This window comes from Pollachius pollachius (genome assembly GCF_949987615.1).
Source record: "Pollachius pollachius genome assembly, chromosome: 20".
Lineage (NCBI taxonomy): Eukaryota > Metazoa > Chordata > Actinopteri > Gadiformes > Gadidae > Pollachius > Pollachius pollachius.
Window position 1 is genome coordinate 16,831,076 of NC_136953.1, and position 26,955 is coordinate 16,858,030.

Consider the following 26,955-nt stretch of genomic DNA (forward strand, 5'->3'; position numbering starts at 1 on the left):
GTTCAAGGGGGACGGGGGAAAAAAGGATAATGTAGGAACCTTAGTTCTAGTTTCTGGTAGGCCTTGTTTGACGGTCGCACCGCACATCCATTCTTCCTCGGGCGGGTTGCGGCTTGCAAACCTACAGGCTAGTACTGTTATTAAAGTCGACCTTAATGCCCGGTTGGTATGTCGGACACATGGAGCAACATCCAGGCGCACAAGAAGCAGCTGGACTCCCTGCGGGAGAGGGTGCAGAGGCGGCGGAAGGACCCGGGGCAGCTCGGCGCAGGAGGCGGTAAGGACAACCGGATAATTCAATTCGATTAAGGTTGTTAGTATAGCCCTTAATCACAGCTACAGTCTCAAATGGCTTAACAGGTCGTGTGTTTATGACACCCCCCTGACCCACCCTAGCCTAACCTCCAAGAGGGCAAGAAAAACACACACACACCTTGAGGAGATCTTGAGGAGGAACGCAGAGAGGGGGGTCCCTCAGCGCTCCCTTCCAGGGATGATCTGGAGTGCAGTGGGGGCCGTTATTGGCATACATATGTAACCCATATGGAATAAGCGCTACCAAACCCTTGTAAATTAGTTAAAGATGTAATTGCATTCATACATACAGGCAAATCATTTTAAATCGGTGATGGGTGCTGGATGGGTGCTCCTTAACCATGAGAGTCCAGGCATCCAGTCGCAGTCACCGCAAGACGCTAGAACAGACAGAATACTGAATCAGAAGGGAGAAGTTCATACTGGATATGTAAACTGCTGTTTACTGATCAATAACAGCGCTTTTATTAATAAATCACTTTCTCACTCTCATTATGTCCCAGGGTTAAATGTAACGTGTAATTCATGTGACATGTGTGTCAGAGGCCGGAGCGAGCGCTGAGGGCGCGGCGGCCCGCAGCGACAGTCCCGCGCCCGCCGCGCCCTGCCCCCCGGGGGGGGGGGGGCAGCGGCCGCCGGACCCCGAGCTGGAGAAGAGGCTCCTGGGATACCTGTCGGACCTCAGCCTGTCCCTGCCCACGGAGTCCCTGTCCATCACCGCCGACCTCAGTAGTGTAAGAGTGTGATCTAAACCGCATGTTGAGATCTGGGATCGGCTTCGATGTTCTGGTGTAGTGTCCCAGTCCCTCCTCATGGTGTTGTGTCCCAGTCCCTCCTCATGGTGTTGTGTCCCAGTCCCTCCTCATGGTGTTGTGTCCCAGTCCCTCCTCATGGTGTTGTGTCCCAGTCCCTCCTCATGGTGTTGTGTCCCAGTCCCTCCTCATGGTGTTGTGTCCCAGTCCCTCCTCATGGTGTTGTGTCCCAGTCCCTCCTCATGGTGTTGTGTCCCAGTCCCTCCTCATGGTGTTGTGTCCCAGTCCCTCCTCATGGTGTTGTGTCCCAGTCCCTCCTCATGGTGTTGTGTCCCAGTCCCTCCTCATGGTGTTGTGTCCCAGTCCCTCCTCATGGTGTTGTGTCCCAGTCCCTCCTCATGGTGTTGTGTCCCAGTCCTTCCTCATGGTGTTGTGTCCCAGTCCTTCCCCATGGTGTGTTGTGTTCTGGTGTTGTGTCCCAGTCCTTCCCCATGGTGTGTTGTGTTCTGGTGTTGTGTCCCAGTCCTTCCCCATGGTGTGTTGTGTTCTGGTGTTGTGTCCCAGTCCTTCCCCATGGTGTGTTGTGTCCCAGTCCTTCCCCATGGTGTGTTGTGTTCTGGTGTTGTGTCCCAGTCCTTCCTCATGGTGCGTTTGTTTCACACGTGGACAGGCCGACGCCCCGGTCTCCCACAGCTGCATCCAGAGCCTGCTCCTCAAGTTCTCCGCCCAGGAGCTGATCGAGGTGCGGCAGCCCCCCCTGGCCTCCTCCTCCTCCTCCTCCTCCTCCTCCTCCTCCTCCTCCACGCTGGTCATCTCGGTGGACCACACCAAGCTCTGGGCCATGACGGGCCCGGCTGGCGCCGCCCAGCGCGCCGGCGGCGTGAAGAGGAAGGCCGAGGACCCGGCGCACCACAAGCGCCCCCCCGGCTCCTCGCCGGCGCTCCCGGCTCCGCCCTCGCCGCCGCCCACCTCCTCCATCTCCCTGGCCCCCGCCCCCTCCTCGCTGCAGATGGCGGGCGGGTCCTCGGGGGGCGGGGCGGACAAGAAGAGCCGGGCGGGGAAGGGGGCGTCGTCCCACCTGGACATGGAGATCGAGAGCCTGCTGAACCAGCAGTCCACCAAGGAGCAGCAGAGCAAGAAGGTGGGGGGGGGGGGTGATGATGATGATGATGATGGTCACTAAAGCTCTGTCTATACGGTCAATACGTTTTCACCCCTACTGTCGATAATGGCTTCATTTAAATTCAGCTTAACCTTTCATTTCTAACGTTTGCATTAGAAAGATGCTGACTGAAACATCAAGGATCCATTCAACACTTTAACTTCTGCTATTTAGGGTCTTCTTTTTTTGCACTCGTTAGTTAGTTTTATGCTCATCTGTGGAACAACAGCCAAAACAACGTGGGGTGAAGGAAACATGGAAAGCATTTTAAAGTCTGTGTGTGTGTGTGTGTGTGTGTGTGTGTGTGTGTGTGTGTGTGTGTGTGTGTGTGTGTGTGTGTGTGTGTGTGTGTGTGTGTAGGTAAGCAGGGAGATCCTGGAGCTGCTGAACACCAGCACGGCCAAGGAGCAGTCCATCGTGGAGAAGTTCCGGTCCCGCGGCCGCGCCCAGGTCCAGGAGTTCTGCGACTTCGGGACCAAGGAGGAGTGCATGCGCTCCGGCTACGCCCCCCAGCCCTGCACCAAGCTGCACTTCCGGTCAGTGTCCCCCCCACCCCCCCCCCCCCCCCCCCCTCTCAGTCTGTCTGTCCCTCGTCTGTCCGTCCGTCGATGGAGCTCACTATGCAGCGCTTGATTGGGTTGAATTCAGTGTTCATTAAGGAGCAGGGAGGAGTTTCTTGCTCATCTCACAGAACACGGTGCCTCCTGGTGGCTGGGAGGGGAACCCCTCAGCCTCTAGACTATCCTGACAGTATTCCAGACTCAGGAAGGACATTCTACGGTGAATTCAACGGTGGCGGTCGATCCTCTCCGCTCCTCATCTCTCCTCCTCTCCTCTCCTCTTCTCTTCTCCTCACCTCTTCCCCTCTATTCCCCCCCTCTTCCTTTCCTCTCCTCCTATTCTCTCCTCTCCTCTCCCCTTCTCCTCCTCTCCTCTCCTCTCCTCTTTCTCCTCCCCTCTCCCCTTCTCCTCCTCCTCTCTCCTCCTCCCCTCCCCTCCCCTCTCCTCTCCTCCTCTCTCCTCTCCTCCTCTCTCCTCCTCTCCCCTTCTCCTCCTCTCCTCTCCCCCTCCTCTCCTCTCTCCTCCTCTCCTCTCCTTCCCTCTCCTCTCCCCTTCTCCTCTCCTTCCCTCTCCTCTCCTTCCCTCTCCTCTCTCCTCTCCTCTCCTCATCTCCTCTCCTCTCCTTCCCTCTCCTCTCCTTCCCTCTCCCCATCCTCTCCTCTCCTCTCCCCTTCTCCTCTCCTTCCCTCTCCTTTCCTTCCCTCTTCTCTCTCCTCTCCTCTCCTTGTCTCCTCCCATCAGGCGCATCATCAACAAGCACACTGACGAGAGTCTGGGCGACTGCTCCTTCCTCAACACCTGCTTCCACATGGACACCTGCAAGTACGTCCACTACGAGATCGACAGCCCCCCCGAGGCGGAGGGCGGCCTGCTGGGCCCCCAGGGTGGGGCCGCCGAGCTGGGCCTGCACCCCGACGACGCCGACAGCAACGTGGGCAAGCTGTTCCCCTCGCAGGTGACCGCGGCGCTGTGGATGTCAACAACTGAAGGGTTGAATAACGAGAGCGGGTCGGCTGGTGACCGGAAGGTCGCTGGTTCGATCCCCGGCTCCTCTTAGCGGAGTGTCGAGGTGTCCCTGAGCGAGACGCCCCACCCTGACTATATTGGCGATATTGTAAAGCCCTTTAAGTGGCCACCGGTTAAAAGCTCTGTATAAAGGCAGTCCATTCACCATTTAATATTGGATCTTGTTCAGCCTGAGCAGAGTGTGTAGGAAATGTGTCTGGGTGAATGAGATAAATCACATTTAGAAACGGAGACTGTGACCTCATACACCCAGACCCCTCACCCAGACCTCGTACCCCCCACCCAGACCTCGTACCCCCCACCCAGACCTCGTACCCCCCACCCAGACCTCGTACCCCTCACCCAGACCTCGTACCCCTCACTCAGTCAGGTGTGTCTCCCTCCCGCTCCACAGTGGATCTGCTGTGACATCCGCTACCTGGACGTGTCCATCCTGGGTAAGTTTGCGGTGGTGATGGCGGACCCCCCCTGGGACATCCACATGGAGCTGCCCTACGGCACGCTGACCGACGACGAGATGAGGAAGCTGCACATCCCCCTGCTGCAGGACGACGGCTTCCTCTTCCTCTGGGTCACCGGCAGGTAGCCATGTTTGGAGTCCCTTGTGGAGGCTCCATCTTTGGAGTTTTATCTTGTTGTTCCATCTTTGTAGTTTTATCTTGTTGTTCCATCTTTGGAGTTTTATCTTGTTGTTCCATGTTTGGAGATTTACTTTTTTCTTATCTATATTTTTTGGTCTTCTAGCTTTATTTGTCAGATTACTAGGCATAGTGTCACAGGCACGAATGAGTGAAATAGTTAGGTTTGTAACACTATATGTTTGATAGGTGGTTTATGAGGGGCTGTTTAGGGAGAGTGTGCTTCTGTTGGTTTTAAAGAGCTTTTGTTTTCTTGATTGACAGGGCGATGGAGCTAGGCCGGGAGTGTCTCAGCCTCTGGGGGTAAGTCTCTGTCTGTCTGTCTCTGTCTCTGTCTCTGTCTATGTCTCTCTGTCCCTGTGTCAGGACTATGTTACTAAGATGAGCTTAGAAGACTTCCAGCTAAATAATGTTGATGTTGGGCGTTCAGTTGTTTACTCCACTGCGTGGCTGTGTTTACTCTGTGTGTTTATTCCTGTCTTTGTTTGTTTGTCTCCTCAGCTACGACCGCGTGGATGAGATCATCTGGGTGAAGACCAATCAGCTGCAGAGGATCATCAGAACAGGGAGGACCGGCCATTGGCTGAACCACGGCAAGGAGCACTGTCTGGTACGCTCACATACACACTCACTCACTCACACAGACACACATACACACAAACAGACACACCCTCACACAGACTCACTCACTCACTCACTCACTCACTCACTCACTCACTCACTCACTCACTCACTCACTCACTCACTCACTCACTCACTCACTCACTCACTCACTCACTCACACGTCTCACATACACCTTCACACACACTCTGGCCAGCACTGGAGTCAAGAGAGAAATACAAAGATAAACTTTAGTGTGTGTGTGTGTGTGTGTTCCAGGTGGGCGTGAAGGGGAGCCCCCAGGGCTTCAACCGAGGGCTGGACTGTGATGTCATCGTGGCCGAGGTACTCCTCACTTCTTGACTGTTCATCCATTTAGCTCTGATCTGTGGGCTGATCTCTGATCTGTGCTCTCTGATCTCCGGTCTGTGATCTTTGCTCTGTCCTCTCTGATCTCTGATCTCTGGTCTCTGGTCTCTGGTCTCTGTTCTCTGCTCTCTGCTCTCTGCTCTCTGCTCTCTGCTCTCCGGTCTGTGATCTTTGCCCTGTCCTCTCTGCTCTCTGCTCTCTGCTCTCTGCTCTCTGCTCTCCGGTCTGTGATCTTTGCTCTGTCCTCTCTGATCTCTGCTCTCTGCTCTCTGCTCTCCGGTCTGTGATCTTTGCTCTGTCCTCTCTGCTTTCTGCTCTCTGCTTTCTGCTCTCTGCTCTCTGCTCTCTGCTCTCTGCTCTCCGGTCTGTGATCTTTGCCCTGTCCTCTCTGCTCTCTGCTCTCTGCTCTCCGGTCTGTGATCTTTGCTCTGTGCTCTCTGCTCTCTGCTCTGTGCTCCACCCTCCCCCTGCCAGGTACGCTCCACCAGCCACAAGCCAGATGAGATCTACGGGATGATCGAGAGGCTGTCCCCGGGGACCCGCAAGATCGAGCTGTTCGGCCGGCCCCACAACGTGCAGCCCAACTGGTACGGGGAACCCTGGAACTATAGGACGATTAGGACCTAAACCCCTTTAATCAGGCTGTAGATTCAGAACTAACGGCTTCTGTTACCTAGTGCACTTTGTTTATTCTGTTTCAATCTGTTACTTCTGATGAGTTCATCATTTTTAATCCTCAATGTTCTTTTTTTTCTTTCTTTCTTTCTTTCCGTCTCCCCCCCATCCTTTTCTCCGTCTCCTAGGGTTACCCTCGGCAACCAGCTGGACGGTATCCACCTGCTGGACCCCGACGTGGTCGCCCGCTTCAAGAAGCGCTACCCCGACGGCGTTATCTCCAAGCCCAAGAACATGCTGTGATGTCCCGCCCCTGCGCCTGTCAATCAACCGGAGGTAGTGTGCACTCGGTTGCCCATGGCAACCATCGGACCATAACACAAGCACGCGTCCTTTTTTTTTTGTATTTTTTCATTTTGTCTCTTGATTCTTTTTGTTGTTTTTATACAATGACATCCTATTTTTTAAATAAATGGAAGTGGAAAGATGCTTGGGATTGGTTTGTTTTGAGGAATATTAATTAATCATATTTCTGTACATCGTTTACTTCTAGATGTTGTAACATGCACAGTGGTGGGGAAAACACAACACAGGTTGTTAGAATAGTTTCTTTATATGGAATTATGTTAGTTAGTGAAGAAACTCATCAAAATACGTTGTTAGTTACAGATTTGTGCCGAAGCCATCGGCACAAAATGATAAAGATAGCTGAAACTATAATTACGTAACATGGCCATGGAGTGTCTTCAGCCTCCTAGTAAACGTTACCCCCCCCCTCAGGTCTGGTCTTGTGATGACCAGCAGACCCACACAGGCCTCATCGTATTGGGTACCAGCGAACAGGAGGGCTAGTGCTGCTGCCCTGCTCCCAGGAGCAGAGCCATCGTTAGTGTAATGAGCAGAGCCCTCGTTAGTGTAACGAGCAGAGCCCTCGTTAGTGTAACGAGCAGAGCCCTCGTTAGTGTAACGAGCGTTACCTGAGGTGGTCCTACCATGAGGTCTCTGCTTTATCGGGGGGTGTTAACATTACGAGCTCATTTTGTTAGTGTTGCTGCTCTGGTCATCTGGTGAACGCTTTCTTTATAATACGTTGGTTTTGCATAACAACAAAGAAAAGAGGGGGAAAAAGTCAAGCACTTGGATGTAAAACAATCAGAAGAAGTAAGAAGTAAAGCACTTGGTGGGCGAGAACTCTGTAAACAAAGATCCGCTTCGTCTGGGCTCCGCGACGCAGCGCTCCTCCAGTCCCATCTGAAGGGTAGATCCCTCCGCCTCCTCTCAGCATCAAATGAGCCAGAGAAGACCTCTCTCTCTCACTCTATCACTCTCTCTCTCTCGCTCTCTCTCTCGCCAGGACAACCTATCATGATGTTCAGTACTCTCTGGTGTTAAATCGCTCGAGAACCAGCGCAGTGCGACGTCCAACGGCCAGAGAGCAGAGTTAAGACGCTTCTATCCATGATAGAGTTCATACTTTGGGGGGCGGGCCTCCCCCCAAACAGAGTTAAAGCCTCCAAACGCACGACACCGTCAGCCCGTGTGATTGGACGATGGTTCTGTCCGTCTCCACCGTGGTCGCCTCCCAGAGTCAAAACGAATCCTGAAGCTGCAGTTCCCGGCGGCGGTCAGTAGGTGGCGTCGACGGCGTTGACGTTGCTGTCCAGCTGGTGGCGGAAGGAGAGGCGGGCCTTGGTGGAGAAGTAGACCTGGGGGCCGTGGGCGGAGCCGGGGGCGGAGCCCTCGCTGCCACAGGACGTGGTGGAGCAGAGGCGGGGCTTCATGTCCTCATCGGGTGCTGGGGGAGGGGGGGAGAGGAGAGGAGGGGGAGGAGGAGGGGAGAGGAGAGAAGGAGGAGGGGAGAGGAGAGGAGGGGGAGGAGGAGTGAGAGAGGAGAGGGGGGGGGGAGGAAAAAAGTTTAAAATGTAAAACATTCTCATTTCACTTTTAACAATGAACAAGTGAGATGCATAACCTTACTCAGTTCAGAGTTCACCTCTCCCTGCACACACCTATGATACACTTATTGTGTCTGTCATGGTACTTAATGCACACACTTATTGTATGTTGTACGTCCTGGCACTTAAAAATATAACTTTGCATGGTTTAGCATCTTATCCCAGCTGTCTGTGTTGTATACAGGGAATGGGTTAACCTAGTGATAGTTAGTGCTTGGCCCTTGGTTCTATGAACATCCTTACTGTACCGACAGATATATTGTTACTCTTTCTTCTGAAAAATGACTTATTGTAAGTCGCTTTGGATAAAAGTCTGTTAAATGTCCTGAATGTAAAGGTAAATGTTACTCTGAATATTCATCAGAAAAGTATTTTACTATTCTTTCCTAGACATAGCATTGATATTTTATATTTTGTGGACGTCCCTTGACCCCTGTTGTGACATATTTGTGCGTCTGGCCCATTTATTAGTTAGTACTTTAATACTTTGATATCTTTACTATTAACACAATTAAATGATGTGGTGAGGTCTGATGTCCAAATGGAAACTGCGTGTCTCCCCTTTCCCCGAGTCGGACCGTGGACTGTGATGAGATGATTGTTTCTGTGGGTGTAGTTACCCTCACCTGCCTCTGGGGGGCACTTGCGGCCCTTGCAGCGCTCTTTACAGCGGCGGTAGAACGGGAAGCACTGCAGCACTTTGACGCCCATGGCCGATGATCCAAGAGACCGCTTAAATCAGACGGAGAGAGGAAACCTATTAATAGGGTTTCTCTTGACAAATAAATTCCACCGATAAGATTTGCTTTATTTTACCACAGAGTATTTTGGTTGTTTTGGGTTTTTCACTCTAAGTGAGTAAATAACAGCGGGCCTCGGAGTTGGCCCTCATGAAGGCCTTTGTAACAACTCTCTCCGGGGTCAGGGCATCTTGCTGAAGGAAGCCCACCGGTGACGCTGTGGACATCGGCTTTGAACCTAGAACCTTCCGGCTGCAGACCCAATAATCAACACCCTCCCCTGCTGATGTTTGTCTGTGCAGACAGACGGACGGACCAGCTGTCTGCGGTCCAACCTGTGTCTTATCCCTCTGTCCTCTTCGCCGTGATGTTCTGTCAGTCTGTGGACAGACGGACGGACCAGTTGTCTGCGGTCCAGCCTGTGTCTTATCCCTCTGTCCTCTTCGCCGTGATGTTCTGTCAGTCTGGACAGACGGACGGACCAGCTGTCTTATCCCTCTGTCCTCTTCTCCGTGATGTTCTGTCGGTCTGTGGACAGACGAACGGACCAGCTGTCTTATCCCTCTGTCCTCTTCTCCGTGATGTTCTGTCAGTCTGGACAGACGGACGGACCAGCTGTCTTATCCCTCTGTCCTCTTCTCCATGATGTTCTGTCGGTCTGTGGACAGACGGACGGACCAGCTGTCTTATCCCTCTGTCCTCTTCTCCGTGATCCCCCTGACAGCTCCTCCTCAGACACGCTCCTGATTGAATTCCGACCAGACTCTAATCTACTGCCCCTCCCTGGGTGGGACGGCTGAAAGGGAAACCCTGGAGCCAATCATCGCCGGGCGCTGAGGCGGCTAATCCTGGAACACGTCAATCGGGCATGTGGTCGGGGGGGGGATAACAGAGCACACCTCACACACCTCACACGCACACACGCATGGACAAAGACACACACAAATAACCACACACACATAAACACACACACACACACACACGATCAAACACACACATGAATAAACACAGACACACTCACAATAACACTCACGCACACAAACACACACAGTCACATGAACAGACACACAAACATAAACACGCACATACACACATGCACACATAAACACGTACAGTCACATGAACAGACACAAACATAAACACACGCACACACATAAACAAGCACACATAAACACACTCACATGAAAAAACACACATTTAACCTATACTTATCCGAACTATTTTTGTTGTCTACGGGGAATGGGTTAACCTTGTGAATGTTAGTGCTTTGCACTTGGTTCTATGAACATCCTTACTGTACCAAGAGTGATATATTGTTTCTCTTTCTTCTGACAAATTTACTTATTGTAAGTTGCTTTGGATAAATGCGTCTGCAAAATGTAAAATGTGAATGACTACAGACACACACACACACACACACAATACACATACACGCACACATCAATGCATACACACATGTAGTCACACATGTACAGAAAACTAAATATACACACATACAAGCACAATCTGATGTACTCAAAACATACATATACACACAAACACCCACCAATATACCAAAATGCACACACACCCCAAATGTACACACTTGCACACACCTGATGCAAAACACACGCAACTCTTACAAAAGATTACTGTTGATACAAAGCTCGGGGCGTTTGGCTGCGGTGGTGCTGAGAGTCGGCTCTGTTCCAACACTCCTGCCTTCCTCTGGTCTTATTCAACATCTCCTCCTGCTCTCTGCAAGCTACTGGTTCTTCAGTAGCTTCAGGCGCTACAGAAACCGGTACCATCAAGCATACACACGCACACAAACACACACATGAACGGACACATATAAACCCATACTCACATTCACAGACACACTTCTAAATTAACGCACAGACACACACAAACACACACGCACACACTTCTGTATTAACGCACAGACACACATTAACACACACACACACAAACACACAATCTTATGTATTAACACACACACACACACACTTGCTTAACTCTCTGGTTAGAGAGCCTCACCTTGTGTTTTTGAAAGTAAGCGGTGGACGTGTTTGATGATCTGATTGGTCCTGATTCCTCTGATCTAATCTGTTCCCTCGTATTTAGGAGTGTGGCAGTTGGGAAACTCAGCCGTCACTCAAACGGTTATTAATCACTCTGGCATTGTTGTCTGTCTGATAAGATTACCCTATAGACCTATTATCCACAGCGGTGAATTTACCTTTCGTTACAAATGACGAGAACACCACTGTTGGTGTAATCAACTTATCTTATTGGGTCACTTGGTTTGAGCTGAATCAGTTGAAAAACTAGGTTATTTTTAGGTATTTCCAGGTGTCCTTAAAGTTATCATATCTGAAGTAACAGCCTTTTTTTCAACAGCTGTAAGAAAATGACAATATCCAAATATATACAAATGTTTTAGAAAACAGGCCAAAATCACTTTATAGTCAAATGCATCTTCGCTATCGCTGCCTCCTATTCCAACTCGATATAGCAAAACACTTTCTTCTTACCCAGAATCCCACAGTGCGCCTCGAAACAGGCCCAGACTGGTCCACCAGGGACAGAATGGGTTAAACCAACCAGCCTTCAGTGAGTTGTTAATGGGAGGAAAGTGTGAATGATGCCCTGGAATAGACCAGAGGCCTTCCTGTGGGTTAAGAGGTTGTGATAACCGTAATCTGGTCATTGACCGACACACACACACACACACACACACACACACACACACACACACACACACACACACACACACACACCCTGGTTGGTCAGAGGTGGGGAATTTTTGAACTCAGTCTTCATTGGCAGAGTGGCTCTGGCAAAAAACAACAAACACACACGCATACATGCACACAAATGTATCACGAAGAATGCACAAAAACACAAGAGTGGAACACTGCGTGCTGACCAAGAGTGAGACAGACAGAGAGAGTGACAGAAAGAGAGAGAATGAGACAATGAGTCACATCCAGAGCCCACTGAACGAATCAGCGTCGTACATCAACAATCAGGGACTGAGGGGGTGTGAGACCCTCTAACGGGGGGGATTTTAAAGTGCAGTAGTGCAGGAAGTGTGAGTCTCTCTCTCTCTCAAGGCTTCTGAGCTGGGTTGTGTGTCCCTCTGTCTTGCTCTCTTGCGCATTGCTTCTGCGCTTCGTGTGTGTGTGTGTGCGTGTGTGACAGCACGTCGGCACAGTGTGTGTGGTAATAGAGATGATGACCTACACACTGCCGGCATGTCTCATCCAGTTGTCAAACATGGCAATGACAGCAATTGACAGGTTTCCATCTGTTCAATCGACCTAATACATATCTCTACATTTCTTTCACCCAGTGATTTAAATACAATTTAAATTACAAATTGTATTTAAATTAAAAATTTAAATGATTGAACACTTCAGAATGTCAAGAAAAACAACGTTTTTCAACATGTTTTTCCTGCATTCTCAACATGCTTTAGAGACTTATGGGAGGGACACTTGGATAATGTAGTCATTGTGCGAGACGACAGACTAATCTGGACTCATCTTTATAGATGCTCCCTCTGACATGCACACGCACGCACGCACTCACACACATAGCCTACGGTTTCTGAGAGCCATTTCGTTGCGTTTAATTAATGACATTAAGTTGAACATGATATACATAATAGGCTACTGCTTAATCAAACGAAACGAAGATGAGACTTAATCCAAGATCAGCCGCGCCCGCGAGTTCCTCGAGGAGCTGCGGAAACTCTGCTACCGACACACACACACCCACCCTCCCTTCACCACACCCACCCACCTTCCAACACACACGCACGCGCACATGTGCACACGCACATCCACCCTCCACCACACCCTCCACCTCACCAACCCACCCCTTCCTCCACCACACACACACCCACCTTCCAACACACATGCGCGCACACGCATACCCCCCTCCACCCCCTCCCTCCCTCCACCCCTCCACGTAAACAACCCCGTGGCCCGATGTTAAACACGAGCCTCCACAGGCAGGCTGTTGTTGATCCACAAATCAGACGCACGATAACATCCACTCTATTTAAAATAACGGTCCAACCCATTCCAGGAAGTTCTCTTAATCAGAACAAATCCCACATAAACCCCTGGGGGATGTGTTGACCCGACGCATATCATTTGATTGCGGGTCTCTCTGATGACGTTACATACCTGGTGCAGCCTGCAAGATGTGTCGCGGTTGAGATGTATGGAATATGATCAGAGACGTGAAGCGTCTGAATCTTCCGTCCGCGCGACTGCGCGTCTGTGTCCACGCGGGCGGTCAACGCGCGTCGCTTTCTGACGCGTAAACGTGTAGCTCCGTCAGGTTTTTATTCTCAGGTTTTAACGTGTGTCGGTTCCGTCGCCTCTGGTCCCGCGACGCAAAGTGGAAATGTTTTCTCTGAGTGGAGCGACTGTACTTTAAATAGCTGATCCCAGGAGCATTGGCGCAGACACGCCTGCTTTCTCACCCCTCCTTCCGCACTGACTTTTCTCTCTCTCTCTCTCTCTCTCTCTCTCTCTCTCTCTCATCTCTATCACTCAAATCCTCTCAAATCATCGACATTTCCCCCAATCAACAGGATTCATTTTTCTGTATCTACGAGAGACAAACTGGCCAAACTATTTGTAGTCTTTGTAGTCTTATGAACTTTATAGTTTATGTAGAGCTTCATCTCAACAGTTAATGATTTCATGCTCAGAGGCTAGCATTAGTTTGTCTGACATGATATATATATATATTTTATGTATTCCTCTATGGATCCATCGCTTAATAGAACTCCTAAAACATACTTTATTTGGTTAAGGGAGAAGACAGCCTCTGTTTTCCTGAGCTGACCTGAGTCACCCCTCCCTGCGTAACTCCAGTGGTTCAGACCTGAAGCCGCTGGCGCCTCCGTCCTGGAGGTGCTCAGAGCACATCTGGATCAACAGGGCGCCGTGGGGGGGGAGGATCGGGCTGGATCCTTTCGGTTTTTTGTACGTGTCGCCAATGCAAGGGACCCTCTCTCCTCCGAGCCTACTACATACCAGTTATATACCAGTAATATATCTGTTATATACCAGTGATATACCCGTTATATACCAGTTATGTACCAGTGATATACCCGTTGTATTCCTGTTATATTCCAGTAATAATCGTTATAGTCCACTGGACTATACCGGGTATATTACTGGAATATAACTGGACTAAATCCAGATATATACCAGTAATATACCCGTTATAGTCCAGTTGTCTACCAGTAATATACCCGTTATAGTCCAGTTATATTCCAGTAATATACCAGTGATGGATAAAGATGCAGTTTGTTCCTGGTTCAATACTGGACATGTGTAGAAGAGGAGATGCAACACACACATAACAGAGCGATGATAACGCACAAACCGCTACATTAAAACCAATGCTCATTTTGTAGTGATGACCGCCTTCTAATCTGGAATCTTCCATAACACAGCAAGAGTGGCCTTCAGATTGTTCAGCGCGTCGTTAACCCCAACATAGCTACAACGCAACCTAGAGCAGAACACAGAAACACCTGCTGCTGATATACTCTAATATAATATAAATACATAAATATATCAATATATCAATATCAATCACCTGACCACAGTAGGGCTGGCGGCTGTCGGTTCCCCGGGCAACGCACTTGATCAAGACGAGACCTGCTAGTGATGAGGTGGGAATATCACATGTTACCCTGAATGCTTCACACATGCCCATGGCGTCTGAGTGTGTGTGTGTTTGTGTGTGTGTGTGTGTGTGTGTGGTGTGGAAGTGTGCGCGTGTGGATGTGTGTGTGCTTGTATAAACTATTCATTAAAGATTGCGGATAAACTTTATTAAGGGGTCAGGGCTAACGGTAAATGCTACTGTATAAATGTAAGCTATTTATTTCCTTATCATGGATTTAGAGGGTCCTTTGTTAATACTCTAAATAGTCAACCTTTCATCAATGATGTGTGTCTTTGTTTGTAAATTATACAAATAATTCATAATTTCAATATGGAATTAGAAAGAACATGTGTGCTGTGTGTGTGTGTGTATGTGTGTCTAGCCTGTGTGTGTATTTGTGTGTTTGTCTATGTATAGCCTTTGTGTGTGTGTGTGTGTGTGTGTGTGTGTGTGTGTGTGTAGCCTGTGTCTGTGTGTGTGTATGTGTGTGTGTGTGTGTGTGTGTGTGTGTGTGTGTGACCTGGGTATGTGGTTTTGTGGCCTTTGTGTATTTGTATGTGTTTGTCTATGTATAGCCTGTGTGTGTGTGTGTGCGTGTGTGTGTGTGTGTGTGCTGGTGCCGGAGGTGCAGCCCAGCACGTCTCCCTGTTGATCTGCTGCAGTATTCAGCGGGGGGGGGGGGGGGTCTGTTGTGAAACACTTCTCCATCCAACATCACAGAAAGTCTTAATCAGACTCTGATTTCAAGTGCTAAAGTAAACCGCCTTAAGTCGGTTGTGTTGAAGCGCACAACTTAACTTCAACACAACTTCAACACAACTTCAACACAGCTTCAACACAGCTTCAACACAACTTCAACACAGCTTCAACACAGCTAAAACACAACTTCAACACAGCTTCAACACAGCTTCAACACAGCTTCAACACAGCTTCAACACAACTTCAACACAGCTTCAACACAACTTCAACACAGCTTCAACTTAGCTCAAATGTCTATTAAGATAAAGATGTCATTAGTCTGATTACATCTTGTTATTGAGTAGGGTTAGCCTTGTCGCCGCGTTAACGAGCCGCTAAGTCAATATTAAAGAGTCTGTGAATTCACCTGCTGAGACCGTCATAAAATGAGCAGAAGGCTTGGTTCACTACTGTGATAGAGAGAGAGAGAGAGAGAGAGAGAGAGAGAGAGAGAGACAGAGAGAGAGAGAGAGCCTCCAACCGCCGTGTCAGCTCTCATGTAACAAGCATATCCACATTCTTAAAATTTTGATTGATAGCCAAACATAACACACACGCAAACACACGCACACGCACACACACATGCGTACATACACCAACAAGCACACATAGTTGTAATTCTGGTGAAGGACACCGAAGGTGAACATCTGTCACAACCTGACACTCACGTCTCATGTCTGAGTGGGCCGTGATTTAGTCAGTGCAGAGGTTCAGTGACTTCGGTGAGCGCACACAAACCAATGCTAGGACTGCTGAGACTGCTACCACACACACACACGGAACGTTGCACACGCACACTTCAGCCTGGGACCTTTCCAGTTACACAACTGGTGAATATGTTACAAGGAACATCTTAATGTGTTACACTTTGAACTTTGTGTACTCGATCTCTCTAACTCAGAGAAGCACAACATTAACAGGGTGCCTAACACACGTCCTGTTTTATGTTTTCCATGGAGTCAATTGTCAGCTTTATTTAGAATGAAAGCACCTGAAACATGCTTCATTCATTGGGATGCAGGCTTTATAAACATGATTCATTCATTGGGATGCAGGCGTCATAAACATGATTCATTCATTGGGATGCAGGCCCTCGTAGAGATGCTTCATTCTTTGTCAGGCCAGCCAGGCGGTGGTATCCTGGCACCCTCTCTGTGTCACCTTGTCGCTGGCAGCTGTGTTTCCACCGGCCGTCAGGTCTCCCCTATGTCCTTGTAGGGGAGGACTGCGGGTCAGGGGGGCTCACTGGGCTCTGGAGGCCATGAGACCCTTCTGCTGTGTGACCTACTGCTGGTATCTAGAGCTGCAACCTCTCTGCACTATCAGGTACACCACCACTACCGTCACCACCACGCCACCGTCAACACAGCCATCACCTCCACCATCAAGAACACCATCACCACGTCGCAAACATCATCAACTTCACTTCAGTCACTTTAACAGGTTCAGTCAGCACAGACCAGATTGAGCCAGTTCCTCAGTATTCTTCTATTTCTCTCAGTGTGCGTAATGACGGTAACACTTCACTGCCTCTGTCACTCCTGCCTTCTCTCTCTCTCTCTCTCTCTCTCTCTCTCTCTCTCTCTCTCTCTCCCTCCCGATCCCCTCTCTCTGTCCCTCCCTCTGTCTCCCCCCCCCCCCCCTCTCTCACTTCCCATTCCTCCCAGTGTGTTCCCAGTACAGCCAGTCTTCCTGTTGATGCTGGCCTGAGTTACTCCTCCTCAGCTGGGGCGAACCTGGCTGGTTCTCCCCCCTCTCCTCAGTGGACTGTGGACAAGGAGCCTTCCTCCTGCTCCACCCCCCTTCCTCTTCTACCTCTGCCCACCCTTTTTCCTCCTCCTCTTCCTCCCCTTCCTCCTCCTCCTCATCCTCCTCCTCTTCCTCCACCTCTTCCTCCTTCCCCTCTCCTCTCCTCTTCCCTCTCTGGTTCCTCCTCCCTCCTTCCCGTCTCTTATGTTCTGGGACGTACAGTCCTGTTAGGAGTGCTGTGAGTCTCAGCAAGACAAACATTGAAGAGGAGAGAAGAATAGGAAAGATGAGGTTTAAGGTGCAGTTCTGTTCATTCTAATCAGGTATTCATCTAGTGAGTTCCAAACGTATCAGGATACAAAATATGTATATTTCTTTTAATGATTCAATGGCAGGTTATAATGTCCCTGTTTCTTCATTTTCATTTGGGTTTCTATGAGAGGGTTTATTAAGACACATTTAACCCGACAACAGCACACCTGTTCCTTTGTGTGTCTGTTGTTGTTGTGCGTGAGGACCGGGACTATCCTTGGCCGTACCCCACACCGCACTGTGAATCAGCTGCTCAGCACAAAGCCGGCGGCTCTCAGCAGACGAGGCTCACCTTGTCATTTACTATGATGTGATGTCTGTCACTAACGGCCCGCTCACGCAGAATCACGCCTGGTCGGCGTTTACACTCAGTCGGCTCCGAGGGGATTACAGTCCCATAGCCATGGTGATAGGCGTTGGGGGACCTGTTCATGTACAGTACACAGGCAGTAGCTGTACTAGTATGTACTGTATACTATGTAAACACTGGGGGGCTACTCATGGGTACAGGTAGTAGCTGTACTAGTATGTACTGTATACTTTGTAAACACTGGGGGGCTACTCATGGGTACAGGTAGTAGCTGTACTAGTATGTACTGTATACTATGTCAACAGGGGAGAGCTTACTCATGTATGTAGGTTGTAGCTGGACCAGTTTGTGCTTCTATCTAAACGTAAAAAGTGTGTCCGCTTCTAAACTTGTATATTTCATTGACAGGTTTGAAGGATTATTTTGACTTTGGCTCTTTCATTGATCTCTGCTCTGACCCCAGTCTGATTATCCTGCTGTTTCCTTTGAAGCTTTTTGTATTCATTAGATTACAATACGATTACAGTGGCTGTTCAATTCATATCATTGTTTATAATTTTCATTATTTTTTTATTAAGAATGAATTTATTTATAAATGATCACATCTGTTTTCCCCCCTCTCTGTTTCTCCTTCATATTGGTTTCCTAGGGATGGTTCATGACATTAGCTTGACAGTCATTCATCTAACCAGAAGAAGGTTGTCCCAGGAGGCTGTCACGGTGAGATCTCTGTGTCCTGCCAGGGTCCCTACCTGGAGGTGGGGCTGATGTGGTATTACTGGGCTCTCTGACGTAGTTCAGCCTATTAGAAACACAGACCCCATGTGGAAGTAATTATATGTTTTAAACGCTGCCCAGTATCAGCTCGGACCGTGGGTTTAAAATCCGGAGGAAGGGACGTCCTCCAGATCTCAGGCTCTCTCCGGTCCTCTCAGATGACGAGAGAGAGACGGTTGTTTTCCGGATGACTGCGTCTCGGTTCCTGTTCCCGTGGTGACGTCAGGGCTGGTTCTGCCGGCTGTGGTCTCATAAAGCTCTGTTTGTTTGCTCAGTCCAGTCAGAAGCCAGGCCAGGGGGCGGGGCCTGAGGGGTTGTTTTCGAGACAGGGTGAGGAGAGAGGGTGGGGGGGGCAGGGGGGTGTCGGGGTGGGGGTCAAAATGTGTGCACAGGGTAGAAAAACAAGATTTGGCCGCATTGACTAATGACCGTCTGTCTGCCCTCGCCTATTCAGCCAGGCGTTCACGCACACACACATACACACACACACATGCATGCACGTGTACACATGCCACACACACACACATGCATGCACGTACACACACACCACACACATTGGCACACACACACACACACACACACGTACAAACACGCATGCACGCACACACACACACACACACCCACACGCATACAACGGATGCAAGCACGCACCACACACATTAGCATGCACACATACGGACGCCCATATCGACAATCACCCAGACACTCGCATTCACACATGCACACACACGTGCACACACAGACCCAGACACACAAACTCAAGTACGTGCTGGCAGACATGCACCCACATAGACATACACACTCTCAGACACTCACGTCTGGTGACACCCACACTCACACACACATGCAAACCCTTCATTGAGATATGTGTGGAGCGGTCCCTCCTCTCCCAGTGATGTCATCAGGCCTCCTGGTGATGTCATCAGGCCTGGAGGGCAGAGCCGCCCTGGCCTCCTGACTCCAGCGGTCAGGAACGCTCAGGAGCACCTCCACTACTTACACTGATCACCTGTTTACACACGCTCCACTTGTCTACCGCACACACACACACATGCACACACACACAACAAACATACACACACAACCCTCATACACACACAAACCCACAAATCCCATTCAGACGAGAACACACTGTGATTGAGTGCGTACGTGTGTGGTTTCAGCATTCAGGATTAGTCTTCATTCCTTTGAGTCTCGCTCAGGATTTACATGACAAGCGGCCTCTCCTCCTCCTCCTCCTCCTCGTCTTCCTCCTCCTCATCCCCTCCTCTTCCTCCTCCTCCCCCTCTTCTTCCTCCTCCTCCTCTATGATTTCCTTCTCTTTCCAGTCTCTCCTCCTCTATTTCTTTGGTCCATTTCTTCACTTTCTACTCCAGTGTTGCGCAAGCCTGCTCCTTCAGCCCAGCCAATCGGTGGGCTGGCCCAGGGGGAGTGCTGCTCGCTGTACCGTCGCCCGTAGCGCAAATCAACGCAAACACAATAATTATTGAGAGCTAAAGCAGAGCTAGTGCAAAGCTAATTAATGCTAATTTAAAGCTAATGTGAAGCTAATCTATACTCAATGTAAAGCGGATGACCTGATTAGGTAAATCAGTACAATGAATGTAAAGCTACCTCGGTGCTAATGTATGCTACTGTAGACCCATTTCCTTCCTGTTCCTGCTCTCTGATGGAGCCGTTCTCCAGCCTGGTTAGAGCTGCTATTCTTATTAAAGATGTAAAGGGGGATCACGTAAACGGGGGCGTTGTGGTCTGTGGCCCTTGCTGCCGCAGGGTCACAGGTCAGCGGAAACGGCCTCGTCTCACTTTAAAACGGGCGACTCGACAGTGTTAATGATCTTCAGAGCCGAGGCCGTTAACGCGGTGGACCGTGGAGATGTACCCTGTGGTATATCTGTCTAACAATGTGCTCTGACCACCAGGTGTAACCTGACCCTGGTTAAGCAGCCTAGTGCGCTCTGTCTGACGCTCTCTGTGCGTAATAGCAAGGGCTGTCAGTGAAAGCAAGTTAGGTAACTACTACCAAGAAACAGTTCAATGACAACAAAAGATTAGAGGATTAACCGTGGTTACAGGCATTCACTTGGCAAGTCGCGTTGTACGGCTGCAGTACGTCGATTGGCCAGAGGGGGCGGCAGAGTGCGGTTGACGCTGTTTGGTCCGGTCCACAGGAACAGTAGAGCGGACAGCTCATTAAATGTGTTCGTTCATTGACAGGAAGAGCCCCTGTGATTCTGCCGAGGGCAGCTGAAGTTGTTCAACTGTATAATTAGGAAGCATATTAATTATAACAGCGTGGGAGGATGGAGGATTCATGTTATATTGGGTTAGCTTGGGAGAAGCAGTAGACAAAGTCACCTTTGAGTGATGCCGCCATCATGATTGATATTATAAACTTTTATTGTGAAAAAAGCTGTGGTTATTTATTAAGATTCTAAATACCATGAGTACATTTTTCAGTGAAGTCACTTCATGCAAAATACTAGATAATCAGATCTAAATCGAAACCATAAAAAGTTTTATTTGAATTATCACCCATATTCATCTGCAGTTCAGTTCACATCATATAAAATGGGACATGACAGAGGGAGTGGCATTCGGATCAATCGACCCGTTAGGAAGGAAGCCTGGTTATTTGAAGAAAATGTCTTAAATTATGATATTATACATTAATCTATTATATATTATATTCATCATCAGCATCTGTGTGGTCGTAATGATGTCACAGAACCATCCGGATCAGAGTGGGTGATCCTCCTCACCCTCTCACAGGCCCCCGTCCTCCTGACAACAGAGCACACAGAGGCAGCGCCCGTGGGTGATCTGGAAACAATCTCGATAATGAACATCTACGCCCTGCCTGGTGTGCTACAACCGCTAGACCCCCTCCTCACCACGACTGAGGAGGTCAAGGGGTGTGTGTGTGTGTGTGTGTGTGTGTGTGTGTGTGTGTGTGTGTGTGTGTGTGTGTGTGTGTGTGTGTGTGTGTGTGTGTGTGTGTGTTGTCCACAGACCGCGAGACCCCTTCCTCAACGTGACTGAGGAGGTCGAGGGATGTGTGTGTGTGTGTGTGTGTGTGTGTGTTGCCTCAGGTTGGAGTCTGCAGTGTTTGTCGTTGTGCAACGCACGAGTTACACCGGGGAAAAAAACAAAAAGGTCAAAAAGAATGTAGGCCAATCGGATATTAAAGCAATCGCCCAAATCTCTCCTTAATCTTTAACCTGGATTGTTTCGGATAAGTAATTTCGCTGGAGAAACATTCAGCCGTGTCAGCCGTTAATATCTAATCGCCGTACCCGCCAAGCAACTTATTCACATGCGTGGAATAACTCATAGTTTGGCTCAGTTGAAGCCAACAACACAGCCACAACGACCAGCTATCGATCCATTGGCTGTCCACGCTGTGATGTCATCAATATGAGACAAAACGCTTCCGTCACCAAATCTATGATCGACCACGGAGCAGATTCGTCGAGATGTCCAAACACTGAACAGACGCACTCGCTAACGGCGTACAGCCTTGTCTGGCGGTAAGACCTCTTGGTATGGCTCACCAGCTAACCGTAGAACACAGCATGGTATAGCTTGCTGGTTAGCCCTAGCATGTCGCTATCGAGGAAGGCCAGCTTACAGCGCACCTCATTACATGGTCTTTTCACCGTTAGCATGCCAGCTAACTGCGGCGCGCGCCCCCTACCTCCGGCCTCTTGCGGCAGTCCCCGCAGATGCAGCCGATGCAGCCGTTGACCACCTGGATGCCCAGGAGCACGGTCTGCAGCGTGCCCATGGCCAGAATGATGAAGAACAGGCCCACGTGCCACTCCACCGCATTCGGAGGGAACGTACACATGGTCCACAGCGTCTGGTTACCCAGGTACCCGGACCTGGGGGAGGGAGGGGGAGAGGGAGAGAGGGATGGAGAGAGAGAGAGAGAGAGAGAGAGAGAGAGAGAGAGAGAGAGAGAGAGAGAGAGAGAGAGAGAGAGAGAGAGAGAGAGAGAGAGAGAGAGAGAGAGAGAGAGAGAGAGAGAGAGCAGGGCATGACGGGACATAGAGAGTGAGGAAAGGGTTCAGATATTGACTTGGGCACGGTACAGATGGCCCAGTGTGAGTGCGCCCTCAGAGAAACGCACACAGATACACCAGTACACGAGTTAACAGAGTAGGTACAGGAGCACACACACACTGCCGCCTACAGGCGTAAACACACACACACTGACCCCTACAGGTGTAAACACACACACACACACTGACACCTACAGGTGTAAACACACACACACTGACACCTACAGGTGTAAACACACACACACACAGACACCTACAGGTGTAAACACACACACAGACACACACACTGACGCCTACAGGCGTAAACACACACACACACTGACACCTACAGGTGTAAACACACACACACACACACTGACGCCTACAGGCGTAAACACACACACAGACACACACAATGACGCCTACAGGTGTAAACACACACACACACTGACCCCTACAGGTGTAAACACACACACACACTGACCCCTACAGGCGTAAACACACACACAGACACACACACTGACGCCCACAGGTGTAGACACACACACACACACTAACACCTACAGGTGTAAACACACACACACACACTGACGCCTACAGGCGTAAACACACACAGACACACACACTGACCCCTACAGGTGTAAACACACACACACACTGACACCTACAGGTGTAAACACACACACACACTGACACCTACAGGTGAACGTGAACCCTCACACACACACATACACACACGCACACTCACACGCACACACACACTGACACCTACAGGCTTCTTGGGACACTCCTACATCAGAGGTCACTTGGGCTAATTAACTTCTGAAAGGGCTTATGATTGGCTAATCATCGTCACACACAGGTAGGGTGTTGGTTGCTGGTTCAATTCTCGGCTGGGGTAGTCGGTGCATTAGTGGAAAAGCATTGTGCTCACCCACACAGGACGAAGAGTTCAGAATGTGTCTTCTTCTTCACATCAGAATGTAAACTGAATTTATTATTTGGTTCGTTGCCGAGCAGTTTGCTCCGCTGACTCACGTTTCAGGGGTATCGAACGGGTATTCCCACTTGCCGCCAGCCACCTGACACTTTGGCCCGACGGCCAGGCCTGCACTGGCCACGCTGGTGCAGTAGAGGGCGCCAAGCAGTCCGAAGCAAGACGAGAACACGGAGTTCAGCATCTGCCACACGGGGGAGGAAACAAGCAACGTTCATGAGATTGTGTTTGAACGTATCGGACGATTTAACTGATTCCAGCAACTGAAGGCCAACCTCTCCTCCCTCCCTCCTCCCTACACAACATCAACTTGCTGTTCTTGTTATGGAAAATTCCACTGAGAAAATTCCATGTTTGTGATACTAAAAACCCTTCCCTGTATTTGATATCTGTTACAGTTTATTGCGCTGCTGGAACAATCAATTAATTGATTGGAATGTTCCGTCTGGGTGATAAGGACAGGTGATGCATGCTGACGTCACCACACGGTTACCTGGGCGATACTGATTCAATGGTTTAATAACTGTAGGCTTACTTACCCGGCAGCGGTTACCGCAGCAACCGTTTCCACAGCAACCCTTGCCCCCAGCCCTGATAGCAGAACAAGTGGGGCACAGTATCTGAGGAGATGAACACGAATATGAATGAATTAATAATATTCATATCAATCTAATAAACAGAATAGCCCATCTCCCTGTACGGGAACTTAGTTCTGAAACCTCAGATGGAGAGAGGAACAAAACAAACTTTGTATGTATGTTTTGTGTGTTTGTATGTGTGTATAAAAGTGTACGTGTGTGTGTGTGTGTGTGTGTAAGAGACTGTAACTGTGTGTGTATGTGTGTCTGTTAGTGTGTGTAATAGAGTGTGTATCTGTGTGTGTGTGTTTGTGTAAGAGAGTGTGCCTGTGTGTTTGTGTGTGTGTGTGTGTGTGTGTGTGGGCCTGCATGTGGTCTTATCTCTGGGTGTTAATCATTAGGCAGGTTATGATACTCAGAGAGAAGGTAGGGCCGTCATAAAGAAGAACTATCTCTCTGTTCACCGGCCTGCTGCTCTACACTGCAGGACATATAGACGCACTCTGGCTCCATAAATAACTCATATTTGGGTCTTGCAAATATGTTATTTTACAGGCCCCTAATCAACCTTTAAACTGTGTGTGTTTGCGGACAGATCACGAGAGAAAGATGGAGCGAGCGATAGGGGCGGGAATAGCAAGAGAGATTTTTGAACGTCTGTTGAGATATCATATAGTAGCTGCTACTATATGATATCTCAACAGCCTTTCTTCAAACACGGTCCTGATGCTAAGCAGCAGGATAGCAGCAATACAGTCATATTGCGTTCCAACTTATACCCCTCTGAGATCGCCTTCGCCACATGGTTTGAGGGAATCGATGGTATCAAGTACACAAAGTGCAAAATATCAACAACCATATTACCTGTTTTGTCTATATGGCAACAAAAGGTACATTTAAAGATGAAAAGATAAATCCAAGCTGTACTTCTAACTTACGTACGTATAACTTTGTGTACTAACTTCACACAAACAAGTCTGATGTTTCACTCTCTTTTACATATGATCTGTATACTCTATTATCCACTTTGGTACATAAACAGAAGGTATTCCCCCCCACCACCACACTCACGCACACACGATAACATACTGTGACCCCTAACACCCATATTTACACCAATTAAAGAAACACGTAAACATGGCCGCGGTAGTGAAGTAGTGGTAGTGATGGTGGCGGTGGTGTTGGTGATGGTAGTGGTAGTGCTGGTGGTGGTGATGGTAGTGATGGTGGTGGTGGTGTTGGTGATGGTAGTTATGGTGGTGGTGAGTGTGGGGGTGATGATGGTGATGGTGGTATTGGTGATGGTGGGGGTGAAGTGTACTTACGAAGAGCCCCCCTCCGATCAGCCCCCCCATGAGCCAGACCTGCAGGGAGATCTCGTTGTTTTCCCGCGGCTTGGCGTTCGGGAAGAACAGCAGCAGGTTGGCCACCATGCAGATCAGCGCGGTGGGCAGCAAGATGAGCCCCACCAACCGCGCACACTTCCCCGTACAGCACATCTCCTCAGCCGGCGCGCCTGTGTCTGTGTGTCTGTGTGTCTGTGTGTCTGTGTGCGTGTCTGTGTGTCTGCGTCTGTGTCTGTGTGTCTTTGGGTCTGTGTCTGCCTGTGGGTCTGAGTGTGTGTCTGCGTGTCTGTGTGTGTGGGTCTGTGTCTGAGTGTGGGTCTGTGTGTCTGCGAGAGTGTCTGTGTGTCAGTCTGTGTGTCTCCGCCGGAGGCCCCCTGAATGCCGACCGCTCACCACTTCTCCTCCGACAGCAGAGAGAGAAATCCGGAAGTAGAGGAGAACCAAAACAAGAAGGAGGAGCCGAGGAGACGAGGAGACGAGGAGACGAGGAGACGAGGAGACGAGGAGACGCGGCCGTAGCACCGCGAGTGTGTCTGAGTGTCGGGTGTGGGTAGGGTGAGGGTGGGGAGGGGTGTAGCAGATTGAGTTCCGAGCGCGCCACTGTCCCCAACGCAAACACTAAGTCACAAATGCTCACACACACACACACACACACACACACACACACACACACACACACACACACCCACGCATCGAAAGTCAAACACGGGGAGCAGCCTGCCTGGGTGTGTGTGTTTGGGGTGGGGGGACGGGGGGGGACCAAAGGCCAACACGATGAAGAGCCGTGTTGTCCAATCATCACCTCCGTCATCGCCGCCACTTTTATTAACGTCTTGGAAATATGGCGACAATATGGCGCTAAAATATAATACCAAACAATTACACATGTTTGGTATTTGAAACGTTATATTTATGAACCTCTCCGGTCTGGACTGAGCGGAGAAGGGGCGGGGCTCTGCAGATCGCTCTTTGGTTCCTGGCCGCGACCATCGATCAATAGGTTGATTTATCACCTAATACTAACAGATTTAAGGGCTAGGCCCTAGACTGGGATTAACCTTTGGCTTTGACCGAGAAGTCCTTCCTCTTATCGGACAGATGGGGCACGGCCTTAATGAAGAGAGATGGGAACCTTGCCTTTATAGAACTATACATATAGATATATCTATATAAATAGATTTAGATATATAGATATAGCTATAGGCCTATATATATATATATATATATATATATATATATATATATATATATATATATATATATATATACATATAAATATCAGTATTTAATAGTTAAGAATATAAGGAGTGATGTAATGATAGTTAGTTAATAATGGACTGCTATTAATAAACTTTTTTAGTGAAGGTTAATGTATTTTAAATAATATTATGTTATAAGATATATATATATATATATATATATATATATATATATATATATATATATATATATATATATATATATATATAAATCTTTGTGAGAGTGTGTGGATGATGGCTGGTTGAAGCAGCCTCACCTGGCCGAGGCTGACTGACTCTGGGGCTGGGTGAGGCTGGGTGAGGCTGGGTGATGCTGTACACCTGGGGTGCGTTGAGGTAATCAATATGCAACAGGTTAACCCAACCATCACCACACAAACTCGGAGAGAGAGAGGTGTAGCGTTGAACGATGTTTCCGTCCACCGAGGTG

The 26,955-nt window shown here is 49.2% G+C and overlaps 3 protein-coding genes across 3 annotated transcripts; 1 reads left to right on the forward strand and 2 right to left on the reverse strand.

Moving 5' to 3' along the window:
• Window positions 1–90: 90 nt before the first annotated feature.
• On the forward strand, window positions 91–6,528 carry mettl3 (methyltransferase like 3). Its single transcript, XM_079758154.1, has 11 exons — window positions 91–277; window positions 859–1,049; window positions 1,738–2,208; window positions 2,590–2,765; window positions 3,532–3,745; window positions 4,211–4,398; window positions 4,719–4,757; window positions 4,956–5,064; window positions 5,335–5,400; window positions 5,899–6,011; window positions 6,228–6,528. The coding sequence occupies exons 1-11, from the start codon at window positions 169–171 to the stop codon at window positions 6,340–6,342; spliced, it is 1,791 nt and encodes a 596-aa protein (XP_079614280.1). The 5' UTR covers window positions 91–168; the 3' UTR covers window positions 6,343–6,528.
• A 136-nt stretch (window positions 6,529–6,664) lies between these two features.
• On the reverse strand, window positions 6,665–13,152 carry LOC307091227 (uncharacterized protein C17orf114-like). The gene is made up of 3 exons (XM_079758155.1): window positions 12,913–13,152; window positions 8,621–8,726; window positions 6,665–7,834 (listed from the first exon to the last, which is right to left on the reverse strand). Exons 2-3 carry the CDS (start codon window positions 8,703–8,705, stop codon window positions 7,665–7,667), a joined length of 255 nt encoding a protein of 84 aa, XP_079614281.1. The 5' UTR covers window positions 8,706–8,726; window positions 12,913–13,152; the 3' UTR covers window positions 6,665–7,664.
• Window positions 13,153–21,068: 7,916 nt separating this feature from the next.
• tm4sf5 (transmembrane 4 L six family member 5) lies at window positions 21,069–25,419 on the reverse strand (the record flags this gene model as incomplete). The annotated part of the gene is made up of 5 exons (XM_079757689.1): window positions 21,069–21,086; window positions 22,000–22,186; window positions 23,384–23,526; window positions 23,882–23,962; window positions 25,246–25,419. The coding sequence occupies 5 exons, from the start codon at window positions 25,417–25,419 to the stop codon at window positions 21,069–21,071; spliced, it is 603 nt and encodes a 200-aa protein (XP_079613815.1).
• Window positions 25,420–26,955: the final 1,536 nt, after the last annotated feature.

Excerpts from the sequence above, each read along its gene's own strand:
- mettl3 (XM_079758154.1), top strand. The coding sequence starts at position 169 with ATGTCGGACACATGGAGCAACATCCAGGCGCACAAGAAGCAGCTGGAC. Across the intron at positions 2,209-2,589 it reads AGGAGCAGCAGAGCAAGAAG|GTAAGCAGGGAGATCCTGGA; the intron begins GTGGGGGGGGGG and ends GTGTGTGTGTAG. Across the intron at positions 4,399-4,718 it reads TTCCTCTGGGTCACCGGCAG|GGCGATGGAGCTAGGCCGGG; the intron begins GTAGCCATGTTT and ends CTTGATTGACAG.
- LOC307091227 (XM_079758155.1), bottom strand. The coding sequence starts at position 8,705 with ATGGGCGTCAAAGTGCTGCAGTGCTTCCCGTTCTACCGCCGCTGTAAA. Across the intron at positions 7,835-8,620 it reads CAAGTGCCCCCCAGAGGCAG|CACCCGATGAGGACATGAAG; the intron begins GTGAGGGTAACT and ends CCCCTCCCCCAG.